The 26,941-nt window shown below is 39.0% G+C and overlaps 2 protein-coding genes across 9 annotated transcripts in view; both read right to left on the reverse strand.

The window, feature by feature from the left end:
• Nucleotides 1-1,742: 1,742 nt before the first annotated feature.
• ulk1a (unc-51 like autophagy activating kinase 1a) lies at nucleotides 1,743-16,006 on the reverse strand. Of its 5 annotated transcripts, XM_026187351.2 has the most exons (28): nucleotides 15,555-16,006; nucleotides 15,362-15,454; nucleotides 15,237-15,278; nucleotides 13,941-13,973; nucleotides 13,786-13,822; nucleotides 12,439-12,612; nucleotides 12,258-12,331; nucleotides 12,061-12,162; nucleotides 10,777-10,835; nucleotides 9,374-9,456; nucleotides 9,234-9,284; nucleotides 9,050-9,138; nucleotides 8,779-8,935; nucleotides 8,607-8,667; nucleotides 8,432-8,521; nucleotides 7,437-7,550; nucleotides 7,207-7,337; nucleotides 6,637-6,731; nucleotides 6,246-6,367; nucleotides 5,884-5,999; nucleotides 5,452-5,577; nucleotides 5,049-5,072; nucleotides 4,933-4,958; nucleotides 4,644-4,819; nucleotides 4,435-4,553; nucleotides 3,152-3,309; nucleotides 2,887-3,022; nucleotides 1,743-2,770 (listed from the first exon to the last, which is right to left on the reverse strand). In XM_026187351.2, the coding sequence occupies exons 1-28, from the start codon at nucleotides 15,642-15,644 to the stop codon at nucleotides 2,715-2,717; spliced, it is 2,634 nt and encodes an 877-aa protein (XP_026043136.1). In that variant the 5' UTR covers nucleotides 15,645-16,006; the 3' UTR covers nucleotides 1,743-2,714. The 5 variants fall into 5 exon arrangements, with proteins under 5 accessions (XP_026043136.1, XP_080165049.1, XP_026043135.2 ...); XM_080308923.1 differs by having other exon boundaries at nucleotides 4,933-5,072; nucleotides 6,246-6,364; nucleotides 8,836-8,935; XM_026187350.2 differs by having other exon boundaries at nucleotides 4,933-5,072; nucleotides 8,836-8,935.
• A 2,821-nt stretch (nucleotides 16,007-18,827) lies between these two features.
• The window catches only part of adgrd1 (adhesion G protein-coupled receptor D1), a 41,463-nt gene continuing 33,349 nt past the window's right edge, over nucleotides 18,828-26,941 (reverse strand). For all 4 annotated transcript variants that reach the window (XM_026188247.2, XM_026188246.2, XM_026188245.2 and 1 more), the window contains 10 exons: nucleotides 24,692-24,795; nucleotides 24,370-24,481; nucleotides 24,011-24,164; nucleotides 22,792-22,858; nucleotides 21,704-21,770; nucleotides 21,508-21,599; nucleotides 21,259-21,385; nucleotides 21,135-21,176; nucleotides 19,164-19,256; nucleotides 18,828-19,075 (listed from right to left, as the gene is read on the reverse strand). In XM_026188247.2, coding sequence (XP_026044032.1) covers nucleotides 18,980-19,075; nucleotides 19,164-19,256; nucleotides 21,135-21,176; nucleotides 21,259-21,385; nucleotides 21,508-21,599; nucleotides 21,704-21,770; nucleotides 22,792-22,858; nucleotides 24,011-24,164; nucleotides 24,370-24,481; nucleotides 24,692-24,795 — 954 coding nt within the window. In that variant the 3' untranslated portion in view covers nucleotides 18,828-18,979. The remainder of the gene's footprint in view (nucleotides 19,076-19,163; nucleotides 19,257-21,134; nucleotides 21,177-21,258; nucleotides 21,386-21,507; nucleotides 21,600-21,703; nucleotides 21,771-22,791; nucleotides 22,859-24,010; nucleotides 24,165-24,369; nucleotides 24,482-24,691; nucleotides 24,796-26,941) is intronic.

Consider the following 26,941-nt stretch of genomic DNA (forward strand, 5'->3'; position numbering starts at 1 on the left):
ATGACGTAATCTAAAATGGTGGGTTGCATGAGCGATTGTGACTCTAGATGAAAATGCGGTTGATAAAATCATTATAAGGTTGCTCGATTTTTACAAGCAAGCACTGACAGCTTGGTGTTTAAATATAACTCCTACAAAGGTACTGAATAAGATAAGATAAGATAACCTTTATTAGTCCCACACGTGGGAAATTTGTTTTGTCACAGCAGGAAGTGGACAGTGCAAAAGTTATGAGGCAAAAATTAGAATACAATAAGAATAAATACAGTACACAACTGTACAGAATAGAATAAAATAAAATACTATATACAGTAGAATAAAATAAAATAAATATACAATAAGATAAAAATAGAATACAAATACAAATACTATATACAACTGAGTAAAAATACAACGATGACAGAAAGGATTATTGCACTTAGTATTATTGCATATGTATGGATGTGTGTGCTTGATCAGTTAAAGTCTTTATTATGGAGTCTGACAGCAGTGGGGAGGAAAGACCTGCGAAATCTCTCCGTCCCACACCGTGGGTGCCGCAGTCTCCCACTGAAGGAGCTGCTCAGTGCTGTCACAGTCTGCTGCATGGGGTGGGAGATGTTGTCCATCAGGGATGACAGCTTAGCCGCCGTTCTCCTGTCACTCACCACCTCCACTGGGTCCAGAGGGCATCCTAGAACAGAGCTGGCCCTTCGGATCACCCTGTTCAGTCTCTTCCTGTCCCCAGCAGAGATGCTGCCGCCCCAGCAGACCACACCATAAAAGATAGCAGAAGCCACAACAGAGTCATAGAAGGTCTTCAGGAGTGGGAATATTAAAGATGATAATGGAATTCTGACTTTGAGCTGTTTAATCTTTCGTCTTTTTCTTTTTATCATACAGATAATTTCGTTATAAATTCAAAATATATATTAAACCAAAATAATATACTGCAGTTTTGATGCTATACCAGGGAAAAATTCCCTATAATGTTACAAAACTGATGTTCCTCATCTAAGCTTTAATTCTGAAGATTTTTATGACCGCTTTATATCGGTAGCCCTGAATATTTAAATAATAATATAAGAAGAAGAACAATGCTCTAATAAGAATATTAGCAATTTAATTTTGTTACTATCTGTCTCCAAAGATTTATTTCGTGATACACAGTGAGAGAAAGCACTAAAAACTTGTGATAAATACTTTATCAAAAACAAGTTTAAGGAAACCACTGCATAGGATCTACCCAGTGAAACAAGAACTGAGAACATTCAAAATGTATTCGTAGTATAAATGTGACTACTGTGGACTGGAAAATAAAAGCATGTCTCATCTCATTTTCCATACATAGAAGCAATGTTGTTTGATGTAATATTTTACAAGTCAAGACAATAAGACCTAGGTTTGTTGAATGCATATAATATGCAACGTAAATGATATCCTGGTATTATAAAATGTAATTACGTTTGTTGAATAGTTTGGGTTTTTTTTCTCTTTACTCTAGTGTGTCCTCTGTGCATGTTTGCTCATTATAACACTGAATAAATCTTGGCGGGTAAATAAATAAATAAAGCCTGGACGATTCATACATTCACAGCTTATTAGTTAACAAGAATATTATGTAGTAAAATTGTATACTTTAAGCTAAATCCTGATTATAAAGAAACTATAATTACTTATGGATTTGAATTAAACAGAAGCTTTGATAAAAGTCCACATTTGAGTAAGAACAATGAAATTGATTTCTACTGCAAACTGTCAGCGACTTTATAATAAATATTTATTTTGATCAAACACCATATAACAACTTATCTTGGCAACATTTGACAGGCAGTCTTAAAACAATACAAAAGGCATTTGGTAAACAGACTTCAAACAATTAGTTAAAATCACCTAGTGCCATGCACGGTTTGCAGATGGATTGAATGCAAACATACATCTCCAAATTCAAAATCAGCAAATCTCCAAATGTATAACACACACAAGAAAAAACCCCAAATATGCATAGATACACACGGGAAAAAAGTCACTTGAAGTACTTCATAGCTGAGTATATCACCCACCCAAGGGAGGGATTTTTGGATCATGTGTAAAACAAATCTCATTCAAATGTCAAAGAATACTTATTGCACTCCACACTATATGGCCATAAGACTGGCAGTCGTAAGGCAGTTATTGTGTATCAGGTTAGAACATACTTTCAATACATTCATATTCACTCTTCTGTTATAATGCAAAGACAGAAAAAAACAGGCACAGGTTTACAAGTATTGCTACACATTGGCAATATTTGGTCATCTCATTCAAACTCTTCAGAGTCCCGCAGGCTGGTGATTATTCACCAGACACATAACTCAAATGTTTCGAACACAGAAAACCACAAAGTAATCTTTGCTTCAAGTATAAAACACTTGCAATCATTTCTTAATTTAGCTCATCATTCTATGTGCAAAACACCAAAACACACTAACACGTACGGTTTGTAACAAAACAAATACTGAAAACGATGTACCTGATCATAGCTTTTAAACATTCATAACCCAACCTGTTTTTCAAGAACTTCCAGCCTTTTCGAACCTTTACTGTGCATTTACCTTTCAATTACAGATTGGGTGAAGAAATGAGAGGAGCAGATGCTCCAGTGGTCGTTTCCCTTAGGAGAGATCAAAGTGCAGACAGTGATGGCAGATGGATGAGGCAAGATAATGCAGTTGCTATTGATGCAGTCGTGGAGCTCATAAATACTGCTTTGTGTGCAGAGTTGAGAGCCGCCGCTCAATGCATTGCTTACCTAAAGAGATAAGGGAACAACTCAGTGACCACATGACAAATGCATGAATACAATGACTAATGTTAGCATTTAAAATTTCTCTGTAATGGGTTGTGTGTCACAGAGCTTCCACGTACATTTTTCTATGCCGTCAATGTCCCCTTGCTCTGTGAGGGTTCGGGACAGACCCTCCATGAGCACAAGGGCTTTATGGTAGCGCTGCACTGATGTGGTGCCATGGTGGAACATCTCATCTAAAGCCGCAGACTTTACCTGAATGGAGGGGGGAAAAACAAGACACACATGCATATATTTAAAGAGCTAAGATAACGACTGATAGCATATACAGGACAGAGTCAATCTTGGAGTGAATATCAATATCCTCCTGTGAAATGAGCTGACCATGTGCACAGTGTGGTTGTAGATGAGCTTCTCTGCTGTGAGTGCATTGAAGTTGTCCATAAGTTTCTGCTTGTTAAGCAAGAAGGTCTGCAGCTGATCGCTGAGGGAGCGACAGTAGGTCACACAGTTCTTGTACAATTCATTCAGCTTTCTGATTACTGCAAAAAAAACAACCCAAAAAACGAATTAATACAGGAACATTTTTACTTTCATTAACTGTTAATAAATACACACAGATACACACAATATTTCTGCCTAAGTGGTTGTGCTCCTACAACAGGAGTTTCAAGAATGACTTCAGTTTCTTATAATGTCTTCCTGACTGACAGATTTTGGTGCACTTTGCAGCCAACGTGCATTCTTTCATCTCAGTTTTAGACACCGTTTCTATTCTCCTTTTAGCTTGTATGTGTGTGTGGCAGCAGTAAATACAGAGACCCGTGAGAGCAGAGAAAATGACAGTGAGGCAGGAATATTCAGTCAGGTTTACTTTTTCAGTGGTAGCCACAAATATAGGGCATCCTGAGTAAACACCACAGACGATATAAAAGATGGATGTAGCCTCCATGACGTCGCCCACTATTTTGTGAAATCTAATTTTAAAGGGTCAGAATGGGCGTTTTCAATGTCACATGGTGGTTTTTGTTACTGGATGTGACAAATGAGGGGTGGATCTGAATGCGAATCTGCAGAGTCATAGGCCAGCATCTTCTCTACATACCCTGCATAACAATCATTCCTGAAACTTAGAACGATAAAAATTCACAAAATGGACTTAACGTTTTACTCGGGACGACCCATGAGAAGTGACTCTGGGTATAAACCCACGATTAAAGTGTTTACAGATGTCAGGAAAGAAGGCAATTTGGTTGCCGATGTCTATAGGAGCGGAAGCCCTTTTGAAATCATAGGGATTGCCCCCTGGTGGCCTTAAAGAGCATGCCAGTGTAAGGCTTTACTTTTCAGACTTAAAGATAAGTCCATCTTACATACTCTTTATGGTAATCACCTAAGTTTGCGCAGTCTGCAAGCAGAGAACTGGTTTTAACTGTGTAACAAAGACAGTCACAGTCTGGAGCTTTGAACCAAATATGTAAAATAATGTTGAAACACTTTGACCTACATGGTCATGTGATTTAAATTATGGGAGGTTCTGGATCATAGTTCAAGTTCCTTTTAAATTAAGTCAAGCTATTCTATTGGTAGCACCATTTCTGAAGAAATTCACACTATGAACGTTTACCTTTACCTTACAAATCTACAGAAGGGAATGTTGGGCTCACCTTGTTTGACTGTAGCAGATGGAAACAGCTCGCCTTTCTTGACATTTTCTTTAGCGCTGCGCAGAGCTGATGACAGAAACTCTTCAGCCTTCATGTACAGCACCAATTGCTCTGCATAGCTGGAACATTACATAGAAGTTTTAAGATTTTCTTTTTTTATTAAACAAAGAGAGCTACTCCACGTGTGGAGAAACTGTAATGCCTCTTACCTCCATTCTCTACTTAGAAGGCTGATCTGATCAGCCACCAAGCTCTGATCCAGGAAGGAAACGTCGGGACTGCTGATGGGCTCGAGCCCTGGGTCCTTAGAGGAAGCCAGTTCCATGACACACTGGACGAAAGCCAAAGTGAAGCGCAAGTCAGTCAGAGCATCGGTGTGAGCCTCCTGTGAAAAGAGCACATAAAATATTCTCAATGTGGAAACCTTTCATGTGGAACCCGCAAATGTAAATTACTGACGATCCTGGAGTATTCACCACTATCGGCATTTGACTGTACCTCCATTAATGTGTCTTCAGGGAGCTCTGGAGGATGAAAAATCAGGCTGCTGGGTGGAATAACATTCATTGTTTCAGTGTCACTGTGCCTACGGTTTCTTCGTTGAAGATGCCAACCTGAGTTTAAGTAGCTGGGAGTGTCTGTATTTAAAAACAAAAGGCAAAGTTAGCTTAACCACATACAGCTGATACATAATTCATGAATATGTAAATGGATTTAACTGATAACACGTTGTAGCTTTAAAAAAAAAGATGGAAAATATAAACACTTAACAAATGGAAAATGACCTGAAATATTAGTTTTCCTTGGTTAATCACAACAATTTTCTTTTAAAGTTAAGAGTCTCAGTGACATCCAAACTCAAAAAGCAGCACATTATAATCAGATTAAGCGGTTATATCGTAAGCATGCTGAAATTAAGAGACTTATTTAAACTTTCCTATAAGCAAAACTAAAATGACAGTTCAAAATAAAAGCCCTCAGTAGAAAGTTAGTAGTGAGGGAAGTCAGGACACCTACCTGAGAACCTCCTCATTAACATGGTATCAGGAGGAGAGTTTCCACTGGTTGGAGAGCCCATAGAGAAAATCACAGGAACTGGGCTGTCTGAGCACTGGAAAACTCCATGACAGCCAGCAGGGGGTGCTGTAGGAACAAGTAAGAAGAGTCAGATGGCTGCTACCCCATTGGTAAGGTAGCCTAGATGAACTGAAGTAAAGTAATGCAGTGGTCATGGTGACTAAATTAGATACTTCACAAAGGTCTCTTTGTGCCTACTGCATGTACCAAACATGTGTCACCTTCCCCTACATGTGCGGTGATTTTGTAAAACCTTCTTCTGCATCACTTTAAGTCAGTGGTTTTATGAATGGACTCGTTCGTACTGAAAACAGACGCTGTCCCTTTAGAACTCATTTGACTGGTTTTACTTTTAGCATGTTGCACTGATACCTGTTATCTCCATGCTTTTCTCACTGCTGAGGCTCTCGTCTTTCCCTTCTTCAAAGAGCGGAGCTCCGAGGGCCGCCTTCAGTAGCATGTCAGATAACCTTCCCGTGCTCACTGATCTGCACATGTAATATATCCACAGACACCCTTGTGAGCATTTAATAATTAATCAACCAGCATATGTTTGACTGTGTGTTATCTCTTAGTAGCAGGCTCCCATAATCTTAATTAGACTTGCAATATTAAGCTTGTAATTTTCCAGAATGCTAAAATATTGTCAAAAATTCATAATGATTTAACCATTTCTTTCTTTCTTTATTTCAACCATTTATAAGAACAGTGTGGAAGTATTACACTGCTCATACCTTTTAAAAGGGCCCTTTTTAATTGCTGCTTTACGGCTGAGGTTGGCCTGGGAAGTGGGGCCAAGGGATTGCAGGTTTGGGACTGTCCTGGTTCTGTTTGGCATTCTTGGCTGAACCTGCTGCTGAAAAGGAAATTGAACTGTTGAAACATCCTTCCCTCTGTGCCCATTTATATCTTCTATTATCCGCTGACACCATAGGAAGTGTAAAAATTTGCTGTTTTAAATAGATGTGGAAGGAAATCACCCCGGTTTTTGCAGTGTGTGCATTGCAAAACAATTTCTAATGTCACAGACAGAATGGCAGAGTAGAGTGGATGACTTAATATTAACTATAAAATGTTTATTATTATTAAGTCAACACTGTGTCTGTATGGCATGTTGAAGCTGACCTTGGGCCTGTCCTGCATGTCAGGAGAAGCAACGAGGAGCCCAGTTCTTGTGCTGAGTGGGAGAGTCTGCTCTGACGTCTTTGGGCTTGTTCCCACTGGAGAACAGAAAATTATATATATAAAACAACTGTTTTAAAGAGCACATGATATTTGTAAACACATTCGTTGACTGTAGGAGTTTAGAATAAAAAACACAGATGAGTGAGAGCAAAAGGAGCTACAGAGAAAATAAAATACTGACAGTTTACCTCAAAACAAATTTAAAAATCCACAAAAAAAATGTTTGTGTGAGATGATGAAATTGAGAGTGTGTGTATTGCTGTTGGAAGGTTACAGTGGAATAGGTCTGCTTAACAAAAGCCCCTTTCAGACATTAAAAAAAGGCCACATAAACATCGGTCTCTGATAATAATTAACTATTTTTTTAACCTTCTTCTGTGTGCATTTCCAATGTCCAGTCAACTGTGTATATGAAAGTTGACTGGGATCAATTTAAAATTATGTATTTGTGTATGACACATACAGATGAATGCCTTCATAGGTAATACAGAAGCCAACTGATCTAGTTACCTGGCGGGGAAGACTGTTTAGGTTGGCTCCCTCCAGAGTTGAAGGTAAAGACTGGACTGGGAGATCCACATTCTTCATACTGTGGTGGGCTTTCACTGCTGCTGGGGCTGCTGGGACAGTATAACGTGACCCTGAATGAGATGAGACATTGTTAGACAAAGGAAACAGAGAACGCATAAGAGTAAGACTCTGAGGTGGGGTTGGTGCACAGATAAGATGGATGGACATGCCTGGTGGAGCCATGAGAGCCGACACACTGCATACGCTGGTAGTTTTGGATCTGAGTTGGGACGGGAATGGGAACAGACGGGCTGAAGTTACTGCCAAGTGTTTCAGCTGGTTTGCTGCGTGGTTAAAAGGGGAAACACAGAAGAGTGGGCAGATGATTTTATAAAGCAGTTATAAACAGCAGTGGAACTAGTCTGTCAAACGAAATAAAGTCTGTTCCTTCCAACATATGTTCCAAGTATTTAATTCCTTTGCAACTCCAATCTGGAAAGTTTATCATATTATTGTTTTGTAATATGTCCGGATTGTTCCAGATAGGTGTACGTTTGCATGGGATTAATGAAGACTCTGTCATTTTTAGAAACTCCCACCATGCTGTCAGAGAAGAGCTGATGTTGATGCTTTTAAAGCATTCATGTCGTTTGATGTTTGAGCTGATAAATGGTAGGTCTGAAATTTCTAGGTTATTACATAGTGCCTGTTCTACATCTATCCAAGGTTCATCTAAGAGGGTGTGTTTAAACCATCTAGAGATGAACTGAAGCCTGTGGGCTAAAAAATAGTGATTAAAGTTAGGCAGATCTAATCCTCCTTTATCCTTGGTCCTTTGTAGTGTTTTTAAGCTGATACGTGGGGGTTTATCTTTCCAAAGGAATTTAGAAATATACGAGTCTAGAGATCTGAACCAATCTTGTGATGGCTTATTTGGGATCATTGAAAATTAATAGTTTATTTTTGGCAAGACCATCATTTTTATAGCGGCGACCCTTCCCATGAGTGATATGGGTAAAGATTTCCATCTAGCCAGGATGCCTTCTACTGTCTTTAAAAGTGGGATGTGGTTTAATTTTAGCTCTATAACATGTTCTATATACTGTGAATATAAATACTGTTTGATCTAGCTGCACGTTCAATTTAATTATCCATATCGGACCTCTTTTATCCTCCACGAGCTGAACTCTAAAATTGGCTTTCTGACAGTCTGGCTTTCTCTTACCTAACAGGCTTGGGGGGAGAGCGCAGCATAGGAGAGCGTGGGGGTGTCTTTCCAGTGAGTCTAGCGCCCCTTTCGGCCAGTGGGGAGCTCCTATACAAACACATTTAAAAATTACATAAAATAATAAAACTTAACTGAACCCATACAGTGTTCAGGCCATGAAGGGAACACTCACCCACGGTCTTTAAGGGAACTTTCTGGGGGTGACCCAACCTTTACTTCACATATATGTTCACCTGTAAAGCAGCACAACAGGAGCAGTCAGTCTTTTTGTGCTAATGTCAAAAAAATAATGCACTAAAACATCCTGATAAATCCGATGTGCTCCTGATGCTCAGAGGTCTTACTGGGAAACTGGGCAGGCACCAAGACATAATCTTCTGTGAGAGATTGGATATATCTACCATCTTGATTAGCTGTTTCTTTCTGCAGGAAACCAGGCTTGTCCTGCACAGGGGTGTAAGGCAGCTTGGGCTGAGGTTGGTGCATCTCTCCATCGGAATGCTGACAGAGTGAAGATAAAACACAGATGTAACGAAAACTAATATTATTATGGATTTCACAGTATGACCAATTGGTTTCAGGTCACTTCACTTCATGAGAAAACTTTGTGCATACTTGAGGCGAGGCCAGCTGAGATGTGGAGGAGCTGCTAGAGGAGCTGCCGGAGCCAGAACTGGGGTAGGAGTGCACGGGGACTGATGAGCCTGTGACAAAAAATAGAGTAAAGCACTTGTGTTACGACCTCAGCTATAACGGCGTCACTGATACTAAGCTGTCCTCACAACAACGCGACACTTACATTTCTTTGTTGATGAGCTTGTTTCCAAAAAGGGATGGTTAAAAAATTCCTCTGAAAAAGAAAAGATAAAGACATAAGAAAAACACTTTGAATTCAATTATTAAATCATGTTTTTTACTAATAAAAAGGGGCAGACTTACCAAAGCTGATCCGATCTTTATGATTCCTCTGTAGAAGCCCCAACAGCAGGTGTTTTAGGTTATCAGAGGTCTCCTTTGGGATGCTGGCAAAATACAACAGCTTTCTATTAAAACTTGCATGTGTAAGAACACAGCTAATAATACAAATCCCAGGAGAACAAATTGTTAAAGGTTATCACTATTTAATCATTCTAATCATTTTAATTACAAAATAAGATGTAGGGAGAGGAGAAAGTATGGGACCATTATTATGTAGCTTTTTACACTGTATTATAGCCTTTATTTAGATCATGCTAATATTTTGACTTCATGTTCAAGTTTGTTCACTGAGTTATTTTGTGGATATTTATGGCTTTAAGAAACAGACTGCTTCAGACGTTCCATACCGTGAACTCTAAAATATGAAATCTTAATCTAATTTATGGCTTCAGTACAAGACCTTGAGGTGTCATGACACTCCAGGCAGTCAGCCATAGTGTATGTGTAAGTGCTGACCTACAGTATGTGGGTAGTATGGAAAGCAATAGCCATACAGACCAGTAGCTGGCACTTTAGGGCAGGATATATATAGAGCCAAAGGAAAACTACAAACTATTCCCTCACACACACACACACACACACACACACACACACACACACACACACACACACACACAGGCAGAGCCTTTCTCATCTCCCGGCTTAATCACTGAAAAAGATAAGCATGGCTCCAAGCCACACACAGGCAGGCAAAGTACACCATGAAAGCAGTGGGCAAACAATCCATAAATCCCTCTGAACACTTTCCAAGTCCAAATTCTGAACATCAGAGAAGCTGTGTTCAAAACGACTGCAAATAGCCACGAGGCCTAGCTGCAAAGGCCTCTGTAATCACTGATAACAAAGCCGAGGCAGAATTGTTTATAGAGAATTAAATCCTTCACAGGAAGAAGGATTTCTCTATATTTCCACACTGTTGTTTGTAACTCTAAAATATGAATTGTGTGAGAGTTGCTGATGGAGAATGTTGTTGATGATCGTTCCCGTCAGGTGTCCGGATGGGTTCTTCCACAACAGCACTATTCTTAGAAGTGTTGTGCGACTTATTTACTCAGAGCTAATTATATATGTGTGTGCATGTGTCCAAATATACATCAAACATCATTCACACTATCAGCATCCAGGGTAGATTTCTTAGTAATGCCAGTTTATGTCGCTTTTTTCTACTGTCTTCCTCTGTTTGTTATGCATGTTGCTTTGTTCCAGGCTCATCTTTAAATGTTTTCAACTCAGTCTTTTTTTCCATTTGGGGAAACAATTAAGTTTTGTAATGTTTTGCATTGGTGCTAGAAATATATACCTGCAGGGTAATGTCTAAAAATGTTCGGGGCTGGAGTGCTTGGGTGAAAGCTGTTTGTACTCACTTGGGGAACAGGTTCCTGTTACTTTCATAGAAGAGACGAAGCTCATGTGGTGTGCTGGCCTGTATACAAAAGACACAGAGACGAGAGTAAGACTTGGAGATGACCACCCACAGACTATAACAATGCAAATGAATGAGTCTGGACTTTACAAACAAGCATTTGAATAACCGATCTTCTGGCCTAAAGCTTTACGAATGTAAATTTTGATCTCTCTCCACTGCTTTTTTCTCTTCTCCATCCCCTCACCCCATAACCCAAGCCTAGGTCTGCTGGAGGGCTCTTGACATCATAATGGAGTTCTTTCTTCCCACTGTCACCAAGCAGTTGCTGATAAAGGATTGTCTGATTGTTGTGGTTTTTCTTTCTAATACTGTGAGGTCTTTGTCTTATAAAATAAAGCACCTTCAGGTGACTGTTGTCGTTATTTGTCACTATATAAAAGCATTTGAACTGAATGAACTGTTGTGTAATGGTCCATATAGCCCAAGCATAAACACAATCAGGTTTCCAGAAAGGCGAAAGTGTAATGAATGCTTGCCAGCTAAACCAAATAAACATCACTCTCAGAGACATCAGCAGCAGCGCCTCACCTTTCGCTAACCTTTGGACTTAACTCACTGACCTGCCAGGCAGAAATAAAAGGCAACCTTCCCTCTCATTGCTAGAGGAAATAAACTGCAATATAAATAACCTCAAGAGATGTAACGGACAAAAGGGCCAAACACAATGTTTTTCTGTCTACACAGGGACAGAAGGGGCAACTTTAGCACAAAATACTCAACCAACGAGGAGGTAAAACTATTGGCATGTGTCTATATATGTGTGAATCACAGCTGAGGCAGCTTGCAAATAGCCGTGCAACAGTGGCATCTGAGCAGACACGTGAAGAGGGGAAAGTAATAGCTGGGGTTGTGAAACAGCATTTACTCTGGGTTCACAGAAATGGCTCACAGTAATTTCCAGCTGCCTCTCTCATCATCCCATCTTAGGTAAACAAGGCTCATTTCTAACAAGGCGCTCCAACGTTTTCCAGCTAACAACACAGAAGATGTGGAAAAGTATCACCCAGCAGGCAGTGTCGCGAATCATGTTTTTCCATTTTTAATGTTATGAACAAGATGCATCATGTTACACTTTGACATCAGTTAGTTTGTCCTTTGTGTGAACTGAGGCAAAACAATTGCATGACTGCTTGTGATTATGCAAGGGACCTTAGCAAGTCTTTGTTAGTATTGGTTCACATGTTTTTTTTTTCGTTTTTTTTTTTTTTTAAGTGCTACTCACATAAAATGGTGCTTTTCCAGTCAGAGACTGGTACACGATGGTACCGATGCTCCACAGATCAGCTTTGGCATTATAGTTCCTGGACATGATGACCTCGGGAGCCTGTGGCCGAAAAAACACCCCAAAACAGCTTAGAGGCACGGTTCCATCACACCTGCTTGGCACAGGATACCAGAGTGAACTACTTTAATGCTTACCATATACATGGGAGAGCCACACAGCGTGGCTGCCATGGTGTTTGTCTGGAGATGACGCGCAAACCCAAAGTCAGCTGGAGGGTGAGAGAAATAGGTGGCAGTGTTTTCCTTTTAAATCTATATGAACACATTTTTATTTTACATTTAGACCATCTAATGCAATGCTGGTGTAAGTCATTACCTAACTTAAAGGTGGTATTGATGGAACTGGACCTGCGCCCCTCTGGATGGCAGAGCAAAATGTTCTGGGGTTTGAGGTCTCTGTGGACGATGCCTTTGCTATGTAGGACCTTCATGGCCCGTGATATCTGCTGCAGGAATACATGGATGGTGTCTTCACTCAGAGTGCCTTTAGCTGTCGATACAGAAAGGGAAAAAGAAATTCAGCCTGATGGAAGATTTATTATGCTGGATAAAAAGAAAAGGCATTAGCTTACTTATGTGAGACTTTTTTTTTTTTAAAGAAAGCTCAAAATATGAAAATACACTAGGAAAGCAAAGCCAAGCATAGAAATGCTGCAGCTACCAGCAGATATCTGGAGGAATATCTGACATGTACATACTGTAAGGACTGCGATATAAATATATACTTTGTTTGCTATCACATGTTCACCGTAACTTATTTATGGTGTAACGTGTCAGCGTCAATGCTGCTATGCCTCACGGAGGAAGATTTTATTCATAATGCCTCAATTAGAAATTAAAGTCAAGGCTGTCTGACACACTAGCTCCCCCCACAAATTCCACCACCACCACCTACTGCTGCACCAAACACCCCCCTCCCTCGCAGTGCATCAGCACCCCATAGCCGTCTTGTTTTCCACCAGAGGACAGAGCATAAGGGAGTGACAGATGGGTGAGGTCATGTGGGAGCAGCGAGAACGTTGCCAAATGTGCCCGAGTGCTGCGCTGCAAATAGCTGTATGTGTCTCCTTGGTAGAGACACAGAATTGGCAGCTCTAGCCTTTAAGGACCGCTGGCACTGGGGCCGTATTAGACCGACACTCCACACCAGCGGGGCAAACCTAGCCCCAGGAAAAATTAACTCCATGTGTCATCATTATTTGAAACACGGCTTGAAACTTGAAGTAGGGGAATTTCCAAGTGAGAGAAGTTTTATTTAATGTTGTACTATAAAAAAAAAAAAAGAAAAAAGGTGGGGGTTTATTTTTAGGCTGCTCATTTTGCTCTGTTTTTTCACGCTGTAGGCAAACACTGGAGAGAAACTTTAGGTCAACAGGTTTTTATCTAGGTTAAGTACTTGGTAGTATTCATGATAATTCACAGAATGAACTTTAAACCTGACTTCTTAGGTCACACTGCCCTGTTAGAATCCTATTAGTCCCTCAAAACACTACAAAAAAGCTGAGCTAAGCCCCTTAAAAGCCAGACCAGTACGACATGTTAACAAGCACCCCAATGCAATGGAAAGATAAGGTGTGAATGTCCTGTTTTTCTTTTGTGCTTTTGCAAAAACTGTGCAGCACAGATTCTGAGCTTTAAGCCATTTGTTTTGCAGCAAACTTACAATGAAGATACTCTGCCAGGTCACCTCCATTGCAATACTGAAAAGACAAGAAAGACAAGCGTCAGCTCGGCTGACAATGCTGCCCAAGTAGAGGATGAGATTTGCATTTTCCCATGAAAACAAGACCAACCATTAGCATTTCAAACACAACTCACCTCCATAACAAGATACACGCATCCCCCAGTCTCCTGTTAATACAAGCAGATAATATGCAAATCATTCACAATGAAGCTACATGCAGTATTATTAAGCACTGGCTACATGATAGCTAAAAAAAAAAAACAGAGCTGAAGTTTGAGTCAGTAAAGTCACAAATATTTAAACTGCTTAAATACAACACTGGCATTGTAAACATTGGATTAGAAGTTCAGGCCACAATGAGTTACATCAGCTGATTTGTAAGACTCTTTTGGCCCATCAGCAGCAGCTTCTAGAAACTCATCTTTGATGCAGGGAAACCCGATCCTGTCAATACCACTGAAAAAGCTAACGAGGTAATATGAAGTGGAGCGAGAGATGTTCAGCGAGCCAGGTCCATTTGACTGTAATGGAAAGTAACAAGTGGGAAATCAAGTTGCGTCTTGCTTTTATTACACCAGGTTAAAGCTGATGAGCTCTCTGTGTGCCGTACTGAAACCTTAGAACTGTTTACCACTCGCACTTGCACTATTGCATAAAATACCTCAAGGCTATTATGGTGCAATGTGGTTTTCAGTTTTAAAACCTCATTACACTACAGGAAAAATACAGGATTAAAATGATTTATATATATATATATAAAACCACCATTACCAACAACAACCACAGAGAAGAGCCATAATAAAGCTAGTGGTGGTGTAATGTGTCTGGTTATAACAGATACCAGGGGTTTAGATTGCACAGATGCCAGGTAAATTACACACATTAATGCCTGCGTAAGCTTCTGCCATCACCCCTGAAATCTCCCCGTGTAACCTGCAGTCATTTTTCTTGTGTGTGGGTGTTTCTCAGGTTGTGTGTTTTATAAGCCATTGTCTCACTGGCTGCAGTCTGCCATCTGTCAGAAATAGATCACCTCACCCATGTCTGCCTGCCTGGCTATCAGAGTGTCAGTAAGTTGAGAAGAGGAAAGCGCACACTCAGGTAAATTAATGTTCTCTGCTAGAGTCATCTGCTAAGCTAAAAGCCTTTTGGGTTCTAGCAGTTAGCCCCAGAAGCAAATCCAAAATTTAGCGCTATACATCACAAGTGAACATCAATCACGCGGTTACTTTTATGCATTTTATATAATAATTTATTTGTGATGGAGGAACCTTAAAACTTTCAGATCAAGCTCTGGGCTTGGCTGTGTAACTGGTTGCCAGTGTTACAGCAACATTTGCATCATGTGGCAGCAAAGTCAACAGTACAGCATGTCTGTGTGTTTTGTTGTGCATGTGCTGTGAAGAAGAGGATGGGGGGAGCAACCTTACCTGATAGTCAAGTAGTCGAACAATGTTCTCATGTTTCAGCTCCTAGCAGAGGTGTGGGGAAAAAACATATTTGTCAAAGGTATTCTTGGAGACATGCCACAGCACCATCTTAAATAAATACATACCTTTAATATTTTGATTTCTTTGGCAAGCAAACACTGAGACTTGCCAAGGTTTTTCTTGTTTATGCACTTCACGGCAACTTCCCAATCACGTTTCTTGGAAGGTAAACAAAGGGAGTACATAAACACAACAACACAACCTATTCATCTCCAGAGATCCGCATAAATCAAAATTAACATCAGATATGAAAGTTACCTCTTTATGTCTGCCTTTGAACACAACTGCAAATGCGCCATGACCAATCAGGTCTTTCCTGCTGAACTCAAACTTCCCAATAGACTCCATGGATATTACAAAAATGTGTTAAAATATCCGATAGTGTTTAAGTGGTTGATTTTCCAAATGAAACAAACGCGCGGTCCCACGGCAGTTTTCTCCTGCTAGCAAATCCCATACCACTGATGAAAAACACCGTCATGGCACGAAGCAAGCTTTGTGTTCATAGCAAATGTCGATAAAAAAACATAAAAAAGTTTCGACAAGCAAAAAAAGTTGAAATAACCTCGTCGTAAACAGTATGTAAACAAAATATTAGCAGCACACTGTGCTTATTTAACGAGGTTAACTAGTCCATGTCGCTTTGCTAGAACCGGTAAACGTTCAAATGACCGCTCGTCAACACAGTTAGTGTCCACACGACTATGTTTAAACTTTGTTGTATTCCTCCTCACCTTTCTACCCATCTACCCAGGGGTTATTCACGTCTTTTGGTGAGCATGCGCAAACAGGCAGGCAGCTGTTTCATGGTGTCGCCTTCAGGGACAACTCGTAAAGTCCGCCACTTCGCATTGGTAGCTTGTTTCAGGGTTTGGGGCTACTGTATTATCTTAAAATTTAAAAGTTTGGTATCACATACTTTTTTTTTTACTTACTGGCGAAAATGTCTGGGGAAATAACTTTTAAAAACTCACGCAGATACTTAATCATTAAAAACGTAGAAATTAGGTTGAATAATAACATGTCAACTTAACACTGAGAAACTTTTTTTTCAGTTGAAGAAACAAGCTTCAACACAGTTCTTCATTACTGTATTTTTAATTACAGAAAATAAAAACCAAATACTAATGTTATGCTGTGGAGGACTACTAGAGTAGAGACATGAATAGCATTCTGTTACAATAAAATCCACTGCATTTAACCTCACTTAGTGAGATAAACTCAATCTTTCCTCCCCCAACTAATATGCATTCATTATCACAAAGGCTCTTGGCCTCCCGCGATTAAACCCAACCCCACGGCCCAGTGCCCACAGGGGGTTAAGCTCTTTAAGCTCTGTAATTAGCAGTTCAGTTGTTAACAAATGGTAAATGGCCATCACGCATTCAAATGAAGAGTTTCTCTGCTAATATTTTCTCTATGGCCACACAAAGCAATAGCAAAAAAACAACAACCAATTTCTTGAATTTAAACAGGATTTGGTCATAGCAAGGTTCAGTGTTAGTTCAGTGAAATTTAAATCAACATGTATCTTTATCTGAACTTAAAATAAGGTTTCAGCAATGTGATGTAATCAAATCAAGTATGTATCTTCAGTCACTCTTTAATACATTTAAAAAAGCAATAGTGTTTAGCAGTTTTTCTTGTACTTTTGTGAAATGCAGTTTTTGTCTGACAGAAAATCATTCTTGCCAAAAATGAATTTTATAAGAGTGTAAATAACAGGTGCGCACACTTGTATCCACCAAAACTGTCCCATAAGTCATATAAATGTTTTTATAATGCTGAAAATCATTTATTTAAGTACACACTGATTTCTTATACTAAAAGGTTTTTAATAAAGATAACCGAAAGCTCAAACCATAGTACCGTAAGACAACAAACATCAAAGATCACAAACATGCTTGGGAGTACTGAAATATTTCATTTTAAATCTGTGACTTACAGTAAATCCTATTCTAGGAAACTTATTGATGTCTCAGTGTAAGATCGATGATGTTTTAAATAATGTGATCTCCCCTAATTCTCACAGTATAGTAAGAAAAAAAAGCAATAACCTTATCCAGTCCCTCTGTTATAGAAGAAATAGCAACAGACGAGGCTAAACACGAAATCAAAACTTCACAGAACGGTGTTCGATACACAACTAGTCTTCATTATTCCATGAAAAAAATAATATATGGCAGCTTACTAAGATGTGAGGTACTGCAACTGTGCCAGTCAATTCATTTTATTCATTTTAAACAGTAACAGACACACAAATTTAACATAAGAACATACTGATTGTTGAGCTGTGACACTTTGCAGAAGACAAGATAAAGATAAATTCAGATTCACAAAATAAATAAATACGTTATAAGATTCTAATCCACTTTTACATCATCCATGGTTATTATGCCGTTGTTGTGTTGTGCCATCACCAGAACTGAATTAAAACTGTGTTTATCATGTGAATATAAAAAAGGTTTCACCTAGATAAAATTTACAATGTGTCCCTTATGATGATGAATTCTGTTGCCTGTTGGTCAAACCACTTTGTCATAGTTTTTAAAACATAAATATAACACTAAGTTAAAGGAAAACAGAAACTTTCCTTGGTCTTTTTCTATCCGATGGCATGGTTTTGTTTTTTACTCAGCTATATCTTGAAAATACTTAGCCTATTACTGCGTTTCATTGGATGTAATTGCACTATTTTATCATGTGAGACAGCTTAGGCTATGATAAGCACGTCCCTGTGATTCAAATAAACAGGTTGACATTTTGGAAGATAAGCTCGTTTGCTTTCTTGCCAAGAGTTACATAAAAAGATTAGACACCACTGCTCTTGAGTCTACAGCTAAACAGCAGCAAACTAGTCTGGCAGAGCACAGATTCGTCAGAAAGACGGATGCTGCTAAATCTGGCACATGACTGTAAAGCTACAGCTTGTTATTTTTACATCTGTTTTTGTACATATTTAACAAATGAGCCTCATTAGTGGTGTCTGGTAGGTGAATTTCGTCTCCTTTGTCCAAGCTAGCTAGCTTCCCGTTTTTTGTGCTAAGCTATGCTAGCTAGCTAGTAGGTGGAGATAACTTTGTGGAGTTGTAGAAAAAATAAGTACAACCAACAGAGATTCTGAAATTTTTGAAAACAACATTCGATGCCCAGAGATAAAGTTAATATTTTCAATTATTTCTTTCTTTCTTGTCATAAAAAATATTAATAAATGTTACTCTTTGAGTGCGAACAGTAAGTACACCCTTGGCATCAAAAATAACTTCCTTTTTTCGTTCTACATATGTACTAAACATACATAAAAGCTGTGCCATCTAACCCTAGCTCCCCTATCTACAGTACAGTATGCAGGTAGACAAGCTGACATGCTACACTACAGAGTTTCATCATCAGGCCTCGAGCTACGCTCATGGATCTTTCTAATAACTTCACAGATCCTTCTTTCTCCTTCTGGTTTTCTTTTTGGGAACGCGGCATGTTATTTTGAGTGGATAGTAAGGCACAGTCCTAAGAATCTGTTTGTCTTTAAAGATGAAGCTATCGCGTAGCTACAAAACACCTCTTTTGGGGACATTTTTAACTTAAGCAGACCACTGTCCAATTCATTACATAATAACGTGGGAGGACACTCTGGGGGCTTCAGACTGCTCTCCCACCACAGGCGGAAATAGTGATGTGGGGTTCTACACGGCAGAGAGGTCAATGCGGTTGGCTGAGTTGGTGCTCTTGTCCCATGTGTTCATCTTGGTGGGAGTTACACCCTCCTTGTGTCCATTCATCTATAAAACAACAAAAACAGAGAGAAAGTCAGACTCAAGCAGCCATTTTTGCTTTATCTGTTCTTTTTCCCCCATGATCAGGACTCACTATGTCAGAGTTGAAGGGCTTCACATTAATGTTTCGGATGGAGCTGCTGGTAAGAGACCAGACCTTGGTTTTGTGTTTGAAAGCAGCTCTGACCTACAGTAAGAAGTAAATCCATCACAAACACTGAGAAATATGAGGCAAAGTATGCTGTGCATTCATCACAAGTTAGAAGTTGTTACAGCAGAAAACTTGGTCCCCCTTCTTGCTATTTAGACTAAATATCTAATAATAGGGGTGCAACGATACACAAAATTCACGGTTCGGTTCGGTTCGATACTTTGGTGTCACGGTTCGATATTTTTTCGATACAAAAAAATGTTCATGCCTTTTTAATTTGTCATTTATTAAAATTATAAATATATATTTTAACTCAAAAGTACAGTTTTTAAATTTAACCCTAACCCTTGTGCGCGTTTTTTATTTTGACAGCGAATGCGCACCTGCGGACCACTTATGTGCACCCCTGGTTATTTAGCTCGTCATATTGCAGCCACAGAAATTCTTTTGTCCATGAAACCATAAAGCTGCACTTTCTTTTTGCCTTATAGTCTGATTTGTCATAACTTCTCCGTTTTGTGGTAAGCTTTTCTTTGGCTGTCACTTCTTCACCCTGACCTGTCTTATTTGGCTCAGCAGAACTAAAATATATATACTGCTACTTTTACACACGGACTCACATAAGCTCAGCGATTCTCTGCGCGATCAACCTCTCACATGTTTAAGCTTGCTGCGGGAGATTTCACTTGTCATGTTTGCATAGTAAGCTAACGATTAATAAGACGATGTCAGAGGAATTGGTGCACAAATTATCATCACTCACAGATCAGTACTGTCGCTCTCTATACACAGTTCGCAAGATTGCAAAGTGAAAGCAAAAAAACAAGCGCAAATTCAAACGCGATTTCAATATGTCACATATTGACAGTGGCTCACCGATGCCAATGACATAATTACCCAGCTACATTTCTGAAAGAATGCAAAAGCATTGACATATATTTTTCCTTCCTACAATAGCCCGACGGGCAGAGTAGCCCGTCTGAAAAAAATCGCTAGCCCCAGGACGTCGGGCTAGCGATATTGCAAGCCCTGTATCTGATTGAGGAATCACTCATCTTTGGAAAAGAGAGTTTATTACAGAGAAATGTCTCTTTCCAAAATAAAAGCTATACTATCCGCTTCTTCTGGGCTATATTCTCAGCAGCATAAGGAGAATCACGTGCTAACAGCTGTCTAAATGACTCGGCTAAAGTTAGTAGCATGCTTGTTGTTTTTGTCTTTGCACTAGGATGATGTCGGCGTAAATGTGCAGTCATATTCGTTGTGTTCCCACTAGTGCTTTCAGGTTAATCTCGTTGAAATGACCTTAACGCCACAACACGGCAAATCTCCGTTAACGAGCTACCACCAATCGCCCCGTGCATGGGGCTAGACGGCCAACACGTTAACGAGCTAACTGCGCTAACACACTAGTTCACACCAATGTAATTAAGCATTGCATGGCACATCCAACATACTGTTTTACTTTAGTCCATGACTCGCTTACCTTCAGGGTCATACGTCACATGAAAACCAAAATAATTCCAAACGCCTGATCTGAATGAGAGTGGGGGAGGTCCATCTTGCAAGGAGAGCTTAACTTCTGTCTCGCTAGCTTGCCCTGCGCTCTTCCTCCTGACTATGCTGTCTGTGTTGAGCGCTCAGTGGATCTGCGCTCCACAGTGCAGCCTAGGCGGAGTAGTCGAACGCAGATTCACTGAGCGCTCAACACAGACAGCATCGTCAGAAGGAAAGTTGATAAAATAAATTACAAATGTTGTATTGTTCATACATATGCATACCGAACCGAAAGCACTGTATCGAACGGTTCAATATCGATACGAATATCGTTGCACCCCTATCTAATAACATATACATAATATGAAATTCTAGTTGTTTGTGTGTGGGGAAGTGAAAACATATTCAGCATTATACCTCAGAGTTGAGAAGACAGTGAAATAAGAAGACAAAGAACCCCTAAAGGAGAGAAAAGAATTTATACATAGTTTTAGAAATAGCGTTACAAAATCTAACATTGATCATATTGTAAAGAACCTACTTGTAATGAGTTGAAAACTGCAAATATATAAAGGAATGGCAAAGACTGTGTGTTGACCACGAGAACACCAAAGATCCAGGAAATGCCAAGTATAGGCAGAAGCACAGCTACTGCCTTTATGGTCAGCCTGGAGACAATCCAAGAGATAATATGGTTATGTTATGAATTTTTATTCAAATATCAGCATTTGATAATAATACAAGAATTAGCCTGATTATGTAAAAAAACAATAAACAAAAAACCCCTCACTTGACTGCATTGGCGTCTCCATGAACCTTGTAATTCTCTCCGCTGATTCGAGATATGATCCTGGTCACGGATATCAGAATGCCAATGTTTACCTGAAACAAAGCCGTGTTTGAACAGAAAACAGACTTTTTGTAAATTAGGTGACAAATTGTGACTCGTGTAAAACAACAAAAGGAAACCTTTGCAAATTTCTCACCACAATCACAAAAAGAGCCGGTGCCACAAATGCCCAGATGGCTCCGTTCTGCAGTGACAGCCAGCAGCTGAAATAAACAGATGAGACAGTGTTCAAAAAGATCGAAGATAAAAACAAGATTATCCAATGGAAGAAATGTTGAAAGGCTTTTACTGACGATTATTTGATAATCACATTCCAACCCCAAAAGATTTTTAGTCAGTGTTTATGTAGTCTATTCATGTATAACTGTATAACAATGTTTTCTAGTAGATCCAGGATGACGACAAATACCACAACAAGAAACCAACACTACTGTATATCATATAAAAAGAGAGCATTTATACACATAACATGTAGGCCAAAATGTATCTTTAATATGACTTTAGAGCCACTTTGCTCTAAATAAGTAAACAACTCATGGTCTCTCACAGTAATCCTTACTAAAGAGGAATCCACAGTTCACAAGTAAAAGGTTGGCTCTATTTTAACATGCCCACGATGCTTTTTGTCACCACTAAAAAGGACAAACTTTTTTTTTTTGCCATCCACAATGTCTCAAAATTTCACGTTTGGTATATCAGAATTTTGATGACCAACTCGCAATAATTTTGAATTGAAAATTTTGATCTTTTTTCTTTCTTTTATACCGTTCTCTGTGACTTGCTGTTCAATTATACAAAAAAACAACAACAAAAAAGTGTAAAACTTTATCTGACCTTAATATAAAGTTTCAACAATGTGATTCAATCAAATTAAGTAAGTATTTTAGTGTAGTAGGCATTTTAACATGCACTGGAATTTCTCTGTTTTTCGAATGTTTTTCACGGAAAAGCCAGCTGAAAACTTCAGTATTCTCTGCCCACAGTAAATTATGCATCCGAGCTGAGGATACCTCCTTCATTTCGACTTTGGATTGTTTTCCCTCAGAACAAAAAGGAAATAATGTTGCAATGCAAACATGGAGCAACACACTGGTAACCAAATGCTTTTAAATAACAATTTCTGTTTGCAATTTCTTGCACACAGGTGATGTCACTATTATGCAACTGCAAAGAGCCTTAATGGAGTAAAGTACATTTCCCCAAAGATTTCTTTTTTATACTTACTTATCAACTTTTCCATAACTGTCAAGTGCTGATGTCATGGACACGACACAGATCAAGAACGGAGAACCTGGTCCAAAAAAACAAACAAACACATATTCAGTAATAGCAGCACCATAGACACCTATTTCCTCCATACACTCCTCAAATGGGGGTTGCGTACAGTACCTACACATAGAATAGCATGGCAGCTTTATTATAGTATGCTGTATATTTTAGTTTGTGGTAATTATAGTATATAAAACACATATTTGTTACAGTTTACATGTTCTCACTGTACCTTACTGTACATTATGTTATATAAATGCCATAGAAATGCCTACAAATATAAATGTTTCATTTTAAATCCAATGGTGATTGCTCGCAGAGTTTTTTTCCCTTCCCATTTCCTTTCTTTGCCTTGTTGTCAAAGCTCCACAGGATAAACTTCATTGCAAACACTTTGGAACTGTGCACCGGGCCTGTATAAACTCCCTGTAGAGGTTTTTTAGCGTGCTGCTAATTGCTTGTTTCCTTGAAAACAAGTCCTTAGATTTCACTGCTTTGATCTCTTGGCCTCTGAGGTCCAAAGGTTTTGAGGACACTATGCTGGGAGGAATTTTTTACTTAGAGTGAGGAAATGAAGGATGAAGTAGCTGAAAGCCTTTATCACAGCGTAACAGAGAAATAATTCTTTATAAAAGCATGTATTTACTTTCTTTTGATAACAACTGTACTTGAAGCTGACAGGGAAGAAGTCTCAAGTGAGTAATGTGCAGTAAAAAAAAAACACAAAATGAAAAAAATACTCTAGCCAGAAGAAAGGAAGTAATTAAAAAAAGCTGATGTTTTTCCACAAATGGGTTCAACATGTAAGAGAGGCGTTCCCCAGCAGCCAGAGATGGGACATGTATGTTCCAGATTTGTTTTTTCTGTCCATCACACTCGAGCTCACAAAAATGATGAGACCTAAAAGATAGACTGGAATGTGGTGAACCTTAAAGTTGACTTATTCAACACTGCTATGGCTGTTTTTATTATATTTGACAAAGAAAGATCAATTTTAAGGAAATCATCTTTAGATGAGGTCGCCCAGGGTAGAGGCAGGGCTTTGGATCAGATTTGTGACAATAAAATAAGATGATGTAAGGACAGAAATGAGGAAAATATTACTGAATAGTTATCCTTTTTAAATACATATTTTCAAAAAAAAAAAAAAAAAAAAGAAGCAAGACAGACCCACCCCAGCCAATGCCATAGTAGTAGAAGTGTTTGCTGTCTTCAGAGCCGAACACCTTGACCACCATACTGTACAGGTGAAGGCCCTCCACCAACATCCAGGCAAAAGCACTCAGAAAGAAGAAGTGTAGCAGGACAGCCATAACCTTACATGGCAGCTGGGAAAAGATCAAAACTGTCTCTTTTAATGTGTATTTTTTTCTTAAACCCTCATTTTTATACTGCTTTCTATGCTTCTCATCATTTTCAACATGATGTATTTCTATCCTTGTCATAGTAACAGCTGTAAAACCATTAAAACCACTGCCACTCCTGTCATCATTATGCTGCAATCATCAAGCAGTCACTGTGCCGTGTACGTACCGTGCCAGGGTCAAAGCGAGCGCTGATCAGCAGTAAGATCTCTGCCACCAGGATGGCGAAGGAGAGGTTGGCGTGGATGTGGTAGCGCTGGTTACGGATGGTACTCACTGACCTGAAAAGAAGCAAAAGGAAAAATACTTAACTACAGTATAACTTCATAGACTACTATGGTAATAAAAAAGGCTTTGTTGCATTTAAACATTCCAGATTCTGACATCCGACTCATCACACTACATGTCTTTGGCCACATATGAAGGAGAAAAAAAAGGTAATTCCACTGAGTTCTTGTAAATTTACTTACTGTTTAAAAAGTAATACTTACGATAAGACTGCAAAGGTGACCAGAGTGATGGCAAGGCAGAAGATGGAAATAGAGCAGCCAACGTAACCGATGGTTGATAGTGCCACCTTGTGGCCAGTAGAAATCTGTGGAGAGAGGCATTGTCAGCATCAGATCTGACAACACAGCACATGGAGTGTTGGTACATGTGCCATCCCACATACATCCAAATCTAGTGCATCCTTTTTCAACAAAGGGAGTCTCTAGAGTTTATTACTGTGAACACAAGACTAACAAACACCATTAGTACTTCCACAAGTGGGCACAATATCATAGCCTCAAAAAGTTATTTATAACCTCTCATGTCAAATAGGATAGCACAGATGTTGCAATTAAAATGATTCTTGATCACAAAACTATATATTCTGCTTTTGTTTACATGTTTTGTTCACAAGTTTTTGAGGTAATGTCCTCTTAAAGCCATTGCAAAAGATTAAACACCGATTTTTATATTTTGAGCAAAAAGCAAAAATGTTTATAATCGACGCAGTGTGCGTCCAGCCCAGTGTGTTGATGTTGTTTTGGATTTCAGGCTATTTTGAGTGTTTGGGTTTAATTTTCCATTAACTGTCTACTCATGTGCCTTGTCATTACAAGAGCAGAGGAGTCTCAGCCATCCAGAACTGGGATACGTGAGATGTTCCCTTGCAACTGAGGGATGAGGCAGCCCACTAATTAGAGACTTGCTAAGGGAAAGCATAGCATCAAATAGACTCGTGTGCCATAAATACAGCACTGGCGCACTTAAGCTGCAATAAGAAGTCTGCTTTTTCTATTTTAAGAAGCCATTGTGGATGTTAACCATACTCCCATGGGTTCGTATTCTTGGATGCAAAAGAGTTAGATAAGAGGAAAAAATCATGCGCAGGTTTTGTGCCAGGACTGCCATAATGAATTAATTAAATACACCATTAAATAATTAATTAAATGTGGCAATAATTAATTAAAATTGGAATTAATTAATTAAATAAATAGTTATGACACATGTAATTAATTAATTATTGACACATTTAATTAATTATTTATGTATTTCACATTTTAATTAATTATTGACACATTTAATTAATTAATTATTGACACATTTAATTAATTATTTATGTATTTCACATTTTAATTAATTATTGACACATTTCATTAATTATTGACACATTTCATTAATTATTTAATGATATATTTATTTATTTCATTTTGGCAGTCCTGACGCCTGGCTCTCATCATGAAATAATTTTATCTGTCAGCCTCACCCATCAAACTCAGGGGGCGGGGTTAACGCTGATCGAGTCAAAACCATTGCTTTGGCCTGGTGGCCATTGTTTCTAGCACACAACAACCGGCATGTGGAAGCTAACAGAACTGAGCTTTGAAAAACCCTGTTTGTGTGTTACCAAATACCGTTTTAATATTTTTTTAGCCGAGAATGTAGTGGTTTAATCTTCATGTGTCTGGTCGGTTTGTCAAGATACAGCCTCTTTAGAAAAGTGTTTCGATGATTTCGGAGATGTCTGCCCAGTCTCACGGCAAAGTGTGGGATAGACCCGCTCGCCTCGCAAGCAATCCCACCGACAAAGCGCAGGCCCCGGTACACAGCTGTAGTAACCCCCGCTGACTTCTTTTACTGAGGTTATATTTATCGATGTTTTATTTCCTGATGTTCTTATGTGTCCTACGTGTTTCAGTCGCCAATTCTGAATTATAACTAACATTAAAAACATGTTTAAGGAGGAGAGAGAGCAAATAAATCTGTTTAACATCTGATCTTTGGGTTTTTGTTCAGTAATCAGCGTGACCTGTGTATAAACGCATAAAAGAGATAACGTTGGTGTTTCCGTCATGTAGTAACTGCTGGCTTTAACTGTACAAAGGTTGTTCGACACTATGAAACACATACAGACTTCATGATGTTCGGCTAATATTTTTATTGTGAATATTAATCATGCTGACCTCGCTCTGTACACCACACAGCGAGGTCAGCATATCCACGATATCCTCAGCTCCATGAGTTAACACAAAGTTTCCCAGCTGACTATCTAACTGCCAACTATTCCAGAGACGTGAAAATATACAGCATAAAGAAAAGTGTAAGAGACTCAGCAGCAGATTAGAATAACAGTTATACATTTAATAAATCACCAAATGAATCCAAGAAATGAGCAAACCTGTTCCGACAATTTGAATTTGTATTCCCTCAGCTGCAGACTCGCTGCTGTTTAAATGTTTGAAAAGGAAGATTAG

The sequence above is a fragment of the Astatotilapia calliptera genome, chromosome 12 (genome assembly GCF_964374335.1).
Source record: "Astatotilapia calliptera chromosome 12, fAstCal68.1, whole genome shotgun sequence".
In the NCBI taxonomy this organism is placed as follows: Eukaryota; Metazoa; Chordata; class Actinopteri; order Cichliformes; family Cichlidae; genus Astatotilapia; species Astatotilapia calliptera.

What these genes read in the sequence shown, in the direction of transcription:
- ulk1a (XM_026187348.2), bottom strand. Translation starts at nt 15,644, where the DNA reads ATGGAGTCTATTGGGAAGTTTGAGTTCAGCAGGAAAGACCTGATTGGT. An exon ending in CCTGGCAGAGTATCTTCATT is followed by an intron (nt 12,613 to 13,785) that starts GTAAGTTTGCTG and finishes CTGTATCGACAG; the next exon opens with CTAAAGGCACTCTGAGTGAA. An exon ending in TAAAGATCGGATCAGCTTTG is followed by an intron (nt 9,285 to 9,373) that starts GTAAGTCTGCCC and finishes TTTCTTTTTCAG; the next exon opens with AGGAATTTTTTAACCATCCC.